Source organism: Gorilla gorilla, chromosome 3 (assembly GCF_029281585.2).
Source record: "Gorilla gorilla gorilla isolate KB3781 chromosome 3, NHGRI_mGorGor1-v2.1_pri, whole genome shotgun sequence".
In the NCBI taxonomy this organism is placed as follows: domain Eukaryota; kingdom Metazoa; phylum Chordata; class Mammalia; order Primates; family Hominidae; genus Gorilla; species Gorilla gorilla.
Window position 1 is genome coordinate 39116487 of NC_073227.2, and position 12949 is coordinate 39129435.

Below are 12949 nucleotides of genomic sequence, written 5' to 3' on the forward strand. Positions count from 1 at the left end.
AACCTTCCTCCTTAATGTGAAGTCTTCTCATGCCAGTGTCGATCTGATATGAAAATGCTTTGTGTTGTATATCACTGATTTTTTCTTTTTAAAAAAGTGCTACTCTCATTTGTTTTTGCCCTCTAAAATGATAGTCAGAGTTCATATATTTTACACTGTAGAATGCCATTCACCATTGTTGGCAGCCTATGTTCTGTTTCTATTGGTACATGAACTCCATGTTAGAACAGAATTGCAAGTAAACAGATAGGAGGAATAAGTTCAAGAGTTCTGTTGTACCATAGATATGACTGTAGTTAATAACAATGTATTGTGTTCTTGAAAATCACCAAGAAAGTAGATTTAAAGTGTTCTTACCACACAAAAAACCATAATTATGTGGGATAATGTATATGTTAGTTAGCTCAGTTGAGCCATTCTATGTGTACGTATTTCAAAGCATCATGCACATGAAAAATATATAATTTTTGTGGATTTAAAATTTCAATTAATTTTAAGAAGGAGAGAATCACACAGGAGCAGTGTGCCAAGGGGAGTGTGAAGAGAAAAAGAGAAATTAGGAGGAGGCATTCTCTAGCCCCGTTGTCTTTTTCATGTGAATTTCTCCTTGAGGAGTCTTCACAAGCATTTTCAGCCAGTTCTCTCACTTTCAACTTCTCTCCCAGTTTCTGCTTACTTCTCTTCCTCATCCCACTTTTCCTGGCTCGTATACTTATGCCCTATTTTTATTCTCTCAAGAAAACCTTCACCACCTTCTCTCTCATAGGAGGTAGAATTGTGGTACCATCTAAGCATGTTACCAAGGTTTGTTTGACTTGATCTTCCGAACAGGGCTGTCATCTCCCCTCAGACTCCTAATTTGAGAATCCTTTTTTGTATTTCCTCCTTTTCAAAATAATTAACAAAACAACTCTTAACCCATTGTGTAATACATATGACCTGGTGCATTATATATAAAATGCTATTATGAAGGATGTCAGACTTTTGTTGATTTTATTCCCAGTTACTTTACTGACCTCACCACATTTAACAGTAACTGCATCCACTCTTTCCATTGTATGATCTCTTCTACTGTCCCTCACATATCCAGAACGGGAAGAACACTTGAATCCACTTCTGATAGTACCTAGAGAGAGTACTGCAGAGTTGGGAAGGAATGTAGACATTTTCTGTGACATTGATTTTAGAGAGAATTAAAAATTTAAAGAAAAATATTTCATTGTTTTAAGCATTAAACATTAACTGCAGTTGGGATCTGACAGACATAATCTTTCTGCAAAATCAAGTTTGTCATATAGGTAAGTAATTGATAACATGCCTCTACTCTTACCTGGACATCACCTGCCTCTTGTTAGGATCAAGGGAGTAGGTAGCTGCAGGGGGCATCTTTCACAGCTTAATTTTGGTCTCTGACTGCTTCCACCTAAGACCATGTTGGAGTTACATTGGCCAAATCATTTGAAAAGAATATTATCTAAGTAATCATACATACACATTTACAAGTAGATATAAATCTGTGTCTACATCTATAAATGTACTTTTATCTTCATCTATCTAATCTAAAATTTAGTTTTCTTTTTAATGGGAAAAAAGTAGCAATTTTGTTTTAAACTATAATTACTATGAGCCAAGGGATTCCTGCTATTATTTGGACAAAGATGAAAATCAGTCTCTAAAAACTTGAGTGGAGGACTAGTTTGTTTTAAAGTCACTGCACGGGTCAGCATTTAACTTTCAAATCAACTATGCCATTTGTTTAATAAAAAGCTAACTTTAACTTACGGAATTTCAAAGAAAAAGCTATTTCAAATTCAGAAAAAGAGCATACTTATACATTTGCATGATCATTCATAGCTTTATTTTTCATCACACTTTACTTCAAATAGTGTTGGAGGGATTACTTAACCCCTAAAATGTTAACATATTTTTGTTTCTAAAACTATGTGGCTTAGTACAAATCAAGTGGCCATAATCAGTATGCATTTCTTGTAGAATGGAAACATAAGTGACATTTTGAAATATTTTAATTGCATGTTCAGAAGTGCTAGTGGATATGCCAAAGTCAGAATAAGATCCTGAAACTAATTAATGTGGCTTCATTTATCAAGAGCACTAGAGCTGTTATAAATACTAATAATAGCATTGTAACAGTATATTTCCATTTGTCTGTTGATACTTGCTGGGTACTGTCATAGTGCTCCACACGACTGAGTAGAAGAAAGGCTTTGTGTGAATTTCACAAAAAGCATTCCACATTTCTCTGTAGTAAATTCTGAGACCTTTTTACTGACATTAGTATCCCTAGTACTAAGATTGATTGATTGCAAGAAACAACTGTGTTCATGTTCACAGAGTTGCAGGATTAAGGAAATTAGTAAAACACATTCCAAATTCAAACATACTAATTAATAAAAATATGTAAAACAGAAAAAATTGCCTTGCTATTCTTTGGGGGAGGTAAAAGTGGGCCCAGAGGAGGGGTTCATATGCAAGGGTTAGTTTTTATATAAAATCTTGCCTCGTAACTAGAGACTGCTGAAACAGAAAAGACTTCAAAGTGATATTCTTGGATAAAGGCCTGGCCTTCATTTCTCATCCTTAAATATTTGGGAATCTTTGTCAGCAGAGTGTGTGTTCGACGCTTATTGTGAGAACATATGGAAAGAGCAATGGATTAGGAAACCTATATTTGGTCTTGAATCTTCTGTTCCTTGGGAACGTTTTCTCCCAGCCAATTTTACTTCTCAGGTCTTTAGTTTCTTCACACATAAACATAAGGAAGTTGGACTCACTGACAGTATAGTTCTTTTCAATTAACTCTAAAGACTGTGATTCTGTGATCGTTACTGTAAGATGACTGGTGCCCCAAAGAAAGGGTAAAACTTAAGGTTTAGAATTGTATGCAGGAGCAAATTGCCTGCCAATATGTAATTCCCAAAATTTGTGTGTTCTTGTGAGTCACCTCTAAAGGTGGCCAGTTTGCTGCTTCTATGACAATGAAATTTCCAGGTTAAATATAGAAGAGACCACCATGGGCAATAAAGGTAATTCCAGTAGAATGTGGCAAAGGAAGGTTAAATAAAATGTTTATCTTAGAGAAAGAAAGCCAGCAACAGATGAACACAAATATGTGTAAAGAGAAATGTCCCTGAAATGTTAGTTACATTTGTTTTCTGGGGCAAAGGCTAGATTAGTAATACCATTAAAAAAAAAGAAGGGGACATTTGTGCACTGTTTTATATTTCATCTTTTTGTTGTTGTTGTTGTTTTGGACAGAGTCTTGCTCTGTCGCCCAGACTGGAGTGCAGTGACGTGACCTCCACTCACTGCAACCTCCACCTCGTGGGTTCAAACGATTCTCCTGTCCAGTAGCTGGGATTACAGGTGCCTGCCACCACACCCAGTTAATTTTTGTATTTTTAGTAGAGATGGAGTTTCACCATGTTGGCCAGGCTGGTCTTGAACTTGTGACCTCAAGTGATCTGCCCACCTTGGTCTCCCAAAGTGCTGGGATTACAGGCACAAGCCACCATGCTCGGCCCTTATATTTCATCATGCTTAGAAACTTCATTTGTCTTTGTTTTGAGTCAGAAGATCTACTAATTATTTATTAGATTTATATTTTGGTTCCTTTTCAGGAAACATTATAGATTATTACCTTCATTTTTTTTCAACAAATACCATTCCAGGCTAGATTGGTTATAGAACAGGCCTTGAGTTCAGATATTTTAACATCTAGTAAAATGGAAAGAAGATGGCTTAAGAAAGAGAATGGCTTAGGTTTTAGTGGTGACTATGCAGTCAACTTACTAATTTTGTGACCTTGGACAATTTATTTAATCTTTTTGACATTAAGTATTCTAGTTTGAAAAATCAGCAAAATTTCTTACCTCCTGAACTGTGACAGAGTGAAATGAAAAAATTTGTATGAAGCATGTAGCATATACTTATCATAAAGTAGATGCCCATCAATACGTAGTTGATCTACCTTCAGCTAACTCATCGCACATTTTCCAATTTTTGAACGTTTAAACCTATGACTTAATCCTTGCTTTGCACAAGGATGTATGGCCCGGAGTAAACCATTGTTTTGGGGGCTGCAGTGTTAATCGGCAAAAAGAAGGGTTTGAGCTAGATAATTTTAAATATTCCATTGTCTTTTCATCAAATTTTATCTCTTTTGGTTTATTTAGATTTAAAATAACAACAATAACAACAGCAAAATAGATGCACTACCATCCTCTGACCCTGTAACAACAACGGCATGTTATACCCCAAGACTATCATAATTATTGTGACTTGTTAAATTCAAAGCTTAGTCTTTTGTAAGAATCACCTTGAAAAGCAGGATAATTTTTACCTGAAATAGTTAAAACACTTGAGATATGTATTTTCAATTCTTTCTAAAACCAAGAAAAATTAATCTGCATATGGAATTCTTCTGTAAAAGTTGAAATTTTCCTTCTAGTATGGAGTCTGAGACATCTAACTTACAGTTTCTTTTGGCCTGCAATTGATTTCTCCTTGCCTACTAAATGATAACTACTGATTACATTAATATTCAGGTCTGTCCTTTCTTCCCAAGAGGTCATTTTTAGTCTTTTAAAAAAATTAGTCTATTTTCTCCTGAGAATAATTATTTCCCATGAAGATGGTTTGTACCTATGAGTGCCTTTCTTAAAAGCACACAGAAAAGCAAAAAACAAACAAACAAGGAAAAAACCCACCTATTTCTACATAAGCATAAAATGATTCACTATTATATAGATATTGTAGCAAATCTGAAAAGCCAAACCAGTCAGAGACGTGTAGATAATCCTGGTTTCACCTCCTCCCACCAAGAAAAGTCTAATGACCTTATAATATCATTATGAAGAAATGGTTGAACAATGACAAAGGTGATCTTTGCACAATTTGATTTTTCTTATCTGAAATTTAAAACTGTTTTATTATAATCAGAATCCGTTTGAAAATGTCTTTATTGGCTGGTCGCGGTGGCTCATGCCTGTAATCCCAGCACTTTGGGAGGCCGAGGCGGGCGGATCACGAAGTCAAGAGATTGAGACGATCCTGGTCAACATGGTGACATCCCGTCTCTACTAAAAATACAAAAATTAGCTGAGTGTGGTGGTGGGCGCCTGTAGTCCCAGCTACTCAGGAGGCTGAGGCAGGAGAATTGCTTGAACCTGGGAGGCGGAGGTTGCAGTGAGCCGAGATCACGCCACTGCACTCCAGCCTGACGACAGAGCGAGATTCCGTCTCAAAAAAAAAAAAGAAAAGAAAGATAATATCTTTATCTCTGGGCATAACATTCTACAATACACTGTGACATTTTACACCTACATGGAAATCACAGTATTCATAGATCATAAATTAGAGAAATTGGCCCTTTTTCTAGTCCATTCCTTTATGATTTTATGATGAGAAAGCTAATACATATTATTCTTCTACAGTACTCCAAAATCTTCTTAAAATTAAACAAACAACAACAAAAACAAAACTTAATCCAAGTATATCATGTAATTAATTTACAGATCACCTAAGTAAGAAGGTTAGGAAAAAGTAATAATCCATATCTATTTTATACCAGGTTTTTACTTGAAAATCTTTTTTTTTTCTTATTTACCTATTACTGGTATGTCTTTTTTGTAAGGACACCCAGCTACTGCCTCAAAAGCTTCTAAGTACAGACGTCAAGTTGGCTCCATGAACCTCATTTAATAGCTATAAAATGAGGTGGATATTATTCATAGTATCTCTGGGAAGTTTTGCCATTAGTAATTCTTGAATTATTTTACATAATTTTAAGTCATGAAAATGGCTTGTATAATAGTATTTTTCTCCCCTGTATTCTCTGCTTCTCAGGTGGCTGAGGCAGGAGGAACGCTTGAATCCAGAAGTTCTAGTCCAGCCTGGGGAACATAGTGAGAACTTATCTCCAAAAAAAAATCAGTTTTCTTTTTTCTAGGTTCCTATATAGAATTAAAATAAATGTGAATACATTTATTTCTTATATATTTTTGGAAATATTTTGAGACATAATAGTACCATAAGAATATTTTTATTTTTAAATATTAGTTGGAATATGAAACAACAAAATAAAATATTGGTGCATAGTCATACTAATGAAACCTAAGAAATACTTTTCTTATTAGGGAAATTTAGGAGTGTGTGCCAAGGAGGAAAGAACCCTAGAAGTATATTAGGGGATATTTAATTTCTAGGGAGGGTATTGTACTGCAAATGGTGGTCACTCACCAGGTCACTGTCAAGATGAGACTGAGCTAAGGCAAGAATATAAATTATTTTAAAGGCCAGATTTGCATCTGCGAAAACATGCTATTCCCTAGAAAGCACACAGACATGAGTTGCATAAAAATACTCATTTGTAAAAATTGTGTGTTTTATTCAGTTTGGCCATCTGAATCACCACGTGAGAAAGGAATATGAAAACACTAGACATCATGGTAGGCAGATAGAAACTGCACGATAGTACCATGTGATAAAAAATGAGGGATGCATACTGCAGAAAACACATTATTTTGGCATGTTTCTGCCCACAAGTGTATCAACTCCATTACATTTTTCTGTATGATGAATTACTGAGAATAATTAGACTCAGAATATTGTAATATATTAGTTAGATAGATGGGTAGACAGAATTGTCACCTACATACTCTTAGTTATAAACAGTTGTAAACACTATAGTGTGAATTAAACAGAATTCTCAGTTTATGAGAAGCCCAGCATTTTCCATATGCACTGTCATATTCCATTTTTTCTAATATTCATATTTCATTGGCATTTAGTACACAGGCCTTGGATTGTTGAAACAAGAAATATAAATATATTCAATTTCTATATTTGTGAACTATTTATCATTTAAGTTATCATCAAGGCCGAGTTAGTTTTGTTTAAGACACTAAATCAATTTAAATCCCACCTCTTTTACTTTTGATATGCAAATATTTTTACTTTGATGTTGTAGCAATACAAATTGAAGTTTGCAACATGAACTGCTAATGCTAATTTGATTACTTTTGTATTAGTGTTTAGTGTTACAAAATAACAAGAGATTATTTTTTAAATGAAACTGGGAATGGAAGAACTCTTTCTTTGCAGGCCCTCTGCAATGATGGTAGTATTAATGCATGTACATTAATGCCTGATGATTCTTATAGAACAATGAATGTGATTTTGAAGGCAAATCATTCAAGATTTTTAGAAAAACTGACAGCTTGATTTCTCTTTTTTAATTGAAAGTTCATCAAAAAGTCCTCACCTTACTTTTTAACAGGTCAGAGACTTCAAATCTACTTAAAATATTTGTTGTAGATGATTTAGACCACAATTTATTTTTAGCATTAAAAATGTTTTATGTGAAGACAAGGTGCCTGAATTGCGAATGCAAAACTTTTTGGACAGAATCGAATCACAGTTTTTTTTTTCCAGAAACTTGTTTCTTAGATTATTTGATTTATTTGATAAAGTTGAAGAGATTTCTCATGATCTGTCACAAGAATGGTTTAAATATCTGACTGCAGAACAAGCTAAGATAGGTACCCCTAAAACCTGTTGAAAAACAATTTTTTCTCTTTCTCTTTTTAAATAGTACTTATGAATGGTATCTCTCCAAATATATACATCTCACTAATATATATAGCTATATAATCTGTAAGATATCCCAGTGATGGAGCTGCAGTAATATCGGCCACCTGTAGTGTGCCTGCAGCGTGCATGTTGCTTGTCTGTTTCTTGATGAAATGTCTGTGTAGTGTCTGTAATTTGCATTATGCCTGAAAGTCTCTATGCTCATTAACCTTTTACAGGTGCCGCACCATTCCAAGGAACTGCAGGTACTAAAAGAATGGGCAGTACTTACAAAGTAGAGGCACAGAACCCTTGTGAGCTCTAACGTCTCCTTTTGCCTACCTTTAGGCAATGTTTTGGAGGTCACTGGTCTAACACTCAATGAGTTAGAGATTCATAACCAATCTAAGGAAGTGAAACAGAGGAGTAGCTAATGATTGAATAGGGGTTATGTTGTATATTTCCAACATATCACTGATTATCTGACACCCTTCCCCACCAAAAAATGTATAAATTTCGGTGAAAAGAGAGAGGGAGAGAGATTGAGAAATATCAATTAATCATTACTTTATGTATCAAATTGTCAAAAGTTTTGCCTCAAACTATGTCTAGAAAAATGTATTAGAATTTATTCACATGCCATTGACTTTTCAAAGGGTTCCTGATAATATATGTGGTACCTGGAAATAGAATACAGAAGTTAATCAGGTTAGAATGTTGATAAATACAGACTAATAGACTGAAGGACCATATACAAAATTTATTACACTAATAAATATTGAGTTCTATTTGGCAGATTCTCTTTATGATTATAGTATAATTTTTATTTAATATAGTCAAATAAGAGCAAGCATTCAGCATTATTCTACATTTTTTTCTTTATAAAATTTAAAAATTTTGTGCCTAAAGAGAAAAAAAACATGCAATGATAGCCTCAAAGAAGTTCAACAATGTGCATATATCTGTCTATGTATCTACCTATATATGTATGTACACAGACTATATAGACACACACTATATATACACAATATATATAGAATATATACACTATAGAAATGTTTTCAGCATGATAGCAACTTGAATGATAGAGAATTCTCTTCCAGAATGCTACTTACTATGATTTTGCATTAATACCTGTAAATTCCATGTGTGATAGAAAAAGAAAGAATTCTTACCCTTTCTATCCAGTGCTTTTGTTTTCTTTTTCAAAATAGTCACTTTGGTTTACAGATGTTTTCTTTTATATACGGTACAATGTTTAAGAAGAATATAAATCAATCTACCTTGGGTAAACACTTATTAAGTAGCTACTAAATAGGCTTTGGCAAACCACTCCTATAATCCCACAGACTTGCTAGAGTTAGGGAATACTTTTGTGATTATGAAAATCATTAATGCTATTAAAAATATTGATGTCAATGATATTAGCCTTCATCACTGAAACCATTTTCAAGAGCTAAAAGTGGGCACAGCATTATATGATCCCACTTGTGCTTAATGGCCTCACAATCCAAATTACCATCTTGCTCAACTTCCCATTTTTAAAATGCAAACTTTTTTATAAGTTATTTATGCATATTGTTAAGAATAATAAACCATCCTCTTTTTTATAGTAGGTATAAAATAATTATCTATAATTCTTTACATATATAATGAAAGAAAATTGAGGTCAGGTATAGCAAGGAAGAGAGGTATTCCATTTTCTTCACTTTAGAAAAGGGGATTCTATAGATGTAAATGCTCACTGCTTTGTTCATTTCTTCATCTGTTTTTCACGATACACCGGGTTCTTTCCATCTAGATGTTATGTTTTTCAAAAAGCCATCTATTTTTAAAACTCATTCTCTTCCAATATAATCTGGAAGCACTGAAGACTCAAGTCACCATGGAAATGTTGTGAGTTTTAAAATGATGTCTGCTAAATTATGCCATTGGCTGAACCTCACTCCTCACCCCCAAGTCAGAAGGTCAGTTTTTGTTTTGCCAGCTATCATTTTTACCTAAATGGACAACATTCCCACTGGATCCTATTAAAGATAATGTGAAAATGACAAACAGTTCATCTTCCTCCAAAGTACACTGTTGTGAGAGGGAGGAAAGAGGACAGAGACTAGACAAGAAGAAAAGAGTTAAAGAGGGATATCCCTGATAAAATCAGCACTTAGCCCTTAGTTTCATTTAGATCAGCACTCTCGAGACTGAGGAACTGATTTTTTAATATTTTATTTAATCTTAATTTACATTTAAATAGCCACATTTGGCTAGTAGTTATCATATGGGACAGTGCAGATTTAGATCCTCGGGTTCTCATTTAACTTTAAAAGGCAAAGGTTAAATGTTTTTAATTTAGTATTTGAAATTGACACCAAAGAATAAAACTGGTCATCGTTCTTTGGGAGAATCAGTATTTCTTTTGGTAATTCTAGATTATTTTTGTTGGCTTCCTGTGGTTTTAGCCTCCTCCCTCACAGAAAATAATTAAAATATTGCTTAAAATTAAGATTTATATAAAATGTATATATTTATGTATTAAATAGATATAAGACAGTATTTACATATATATAAGCACACATATACACACAAGTTTTCTTTGTTAGAGGAATTTTACTAAATATTTGAAAAGACTTCATGCAATTATTTGGCATGGAACAGTACTTAAAACTTATTTTGTGTGGTGAGTAGAGCCATGTCTTTGAAATCAAACAGATGAATGATCAAGTCCTAATTCTGTGACTAGGTGAATGACTTTGGGCAAATAATGAAGCCTTCTGAGGCCTCAGTTTCCTTATCAAGAAACAGGGATCATAATGCTTTGTACATGGTAGAATTGTGTTGAAGATAAATGAACTAGTAATATAAAGCAGGGAGCATTGTGCTTGGCTTATAGTGTTTTTTAAGTAAATGTCAGCATGTCAGGTAGTCTTATTTTTAATGTTGCATAACGGTCATATGATGCAACATGTCCTCTAAGGAAACTTTTATTCTTTATGGTGGCTCACAATGGATAATTCCCAATCCAGCTGAATATAAACAGTGCCACTGGGTTTCAGCACTTCTTCCTCCACTGGCCACACAAAGATATGAGATGATCTTACAGGGTGCCTCAGTATAACAACAACCTTATACCGTTAGGGGGAAATGATAGTATTTTCAAGTGTTCGAAGAATTGTCCCAAGGAAGAAGAAATAAATGTAATGTAATGATGCTTCCTCTTGAGCTTCCAGTTTTTACTTTTGCTATTGTCAAGCCATGTCCCCGTTGCCTTTCAGATGGGGCTAATTTCTTTAATGTAGCCATGCTTAGGGAATAGACCTCGTAAATCATCTTATAAATCACAAGAGTTAGCCATAGGAGAAGGAGCTGATGTTACCAGAAGAGACAGAAAAAATAAAAAGACGAATGCTAAAATACATAAAATACATATAACAAGCTCTTCACTCCTTGCTCCCAACTACTGTTGCTAATGTCAATGGCCAAGGAGGACTACTGTCCCACTCTTTTTTTTTTTTCTTTTTTTTTTTTTTTTTGACGGAGTCTTGCTCTGTCACCAAGGCTGGAGTGCAATGGCATGATCTTGGCTCACTGCAACCTCCGCCTCCTGGGTTCAAGTGATTCTCCTGCCTCAGCCTCCTGAGTAGCTGGGATTACAGGTGCCCACCACCATGCCTGGCTAATTTTTGTATTTTTAGTAGAGATGGGGTTTCATCAGGTCGGCCAGGCTGGTCTCGAACTCCTCACCTCAGGTGATCTGCCCATTTTGGCCTCCCAAAGTGCTAGGATTACAGGTGTGAGCCACCGTGCCCGGCCTGTCCCATTCGTTTTTGATAGACAACACTCAGAGAGCAAACTGCCACTCAGAACTTCTATAGATGTTTCCTTCATCTCACATGTGCTGTGTGTAAAGTTGGGGGAGCCAAGGTATATACCTACCTATGGCTCTTCCAATGCTACTTTCTACATTTCCCATGTATGTGATCCCACATGGGTAGATACTGTGCTTGACAATTTTTTGAAGTAAATTGAAGAAATAAGGTGTTCAGATACATTCAAGTCTGGTCATGATGCTTTACCTTTCCAAGGTGTCGCCATGCTCCATACGTCTAATGAAACCATAATCGAGACTGAGTTAAAACATAAACAGAAGGAGCCTTCAAAGCAGCAAGATGCTATGAAAATGATAATAATGATAAATAACATGGTTCATAAAGTGTGATACTTCATTAATTGTAGGGAAAACCCATTCCTAACGTACGTATTAGGTAACTGTCAAAAAACAGCATTGTCATATCAGGGCATTAGATACACTGTCATTTTAGGTTTTGATACTGCTTTACAAGAAAAAGTGAACTAAAGCCAGTACACAAGAAAAAAATGTAGAAGTTTTATTTTTTATTATTTTTATAGGAAAAAATACTTTAAGAGATTTGAAGACCATCTTCAATTTAGATTTTTTTTTTTTGGCCAAATAGTGATAATCCTAAAAAAAAGTCTGAGAGTTGGAACATATATTCAACTGTAAATTATATGAAGATTGTAATGAATTTTATTTAAAACCTGCAATGCCCACTAAATGTTTAGAAGAGAGAGTGTGTCTGTGTGGGTATAAATTCATAGTTCATAACATCCCCAAAATGTGTAAGTCTGGAGACCAGAAAGGGAAAAAAAATGCTAAGTTGGTAACTACTTGAATAGAATATTAACATGGGCAGTGAAAAAGACTGTATTATCAGTAAACATTTTAAAATATCAATACAGTTATTTTATGTAGAAAAATAAGTATAATGGTGGTGTGGGGGGCATCCTACTAACTGCTTAGGTTGGAATAAAAACCTTCAGAAATATTATTGATTCTTATAATCTACAATTATGTGTTCTATCTTTGTTAAATGTCTTTATAAAATTACATTAAGAATAAATTATGCATTTTTGCCTTTATGTAAATTATCTCAAAGTATAAGAAATGGAAAGCTGTAGAATTTAGCCAGCAATTGGAAAGGATGCCCTGAAATACCTGTATTCTCATCCCAATACTCTGGCTATTTCTGTTCAGTATCTCTGAACTGACACGATGACCCATGACAGCTTTGTTGTACCTGTGCTTTGATCAAAATAAGCAGCCGTTCAGAAGTAGATGAAAAAAAGCAAATTCATTTTATCTTCGTTCTGTACCACAAAAATCGGAGTCCAAATAGAGTAAGCAGAAACTCAAATTTGAAAAGATAGGTGATAAAAACCAAGTTTGTATAGAATTTGAAAATCAGCTTTCTAATATGCCTTCCTGAAGGCATGGTTGATATGTAAATACTTCAAACTTCTACTTAGTCATTTGAAATTGCTTCATATGTTGAGATGGTCCTAT

The 12949-nt window shown here is 34.4% G+C and overlaps 1 protein-coding gene across 6 annotated transcripts in view; it reads left to right on the forward strand.

Moving 5' to 3' along the window:
• Positions 1–12949, forward strand: part of PCDH7 (protocadherin 7) — a 426915-nt gene that overhangs the window by 261560 nt on the left and 152406 nt on the right. Inside the window, exon 3 of one of the 6 annotated variants that reach the window (XM_055385509.2) lies at positions 7830–7856. The exons of the other annotated variants lie outside the window; for them this stretch is intronic. Within the exon in view, the coding sequence (XP_055241484.1) occupies positions 7830–7856 (27 nt within the window). The remainder of the gene's footprint in view (positions 1–7829; positions 7857–12949) is intronic. 6 annotated transcript variants of the gene reach the window in all.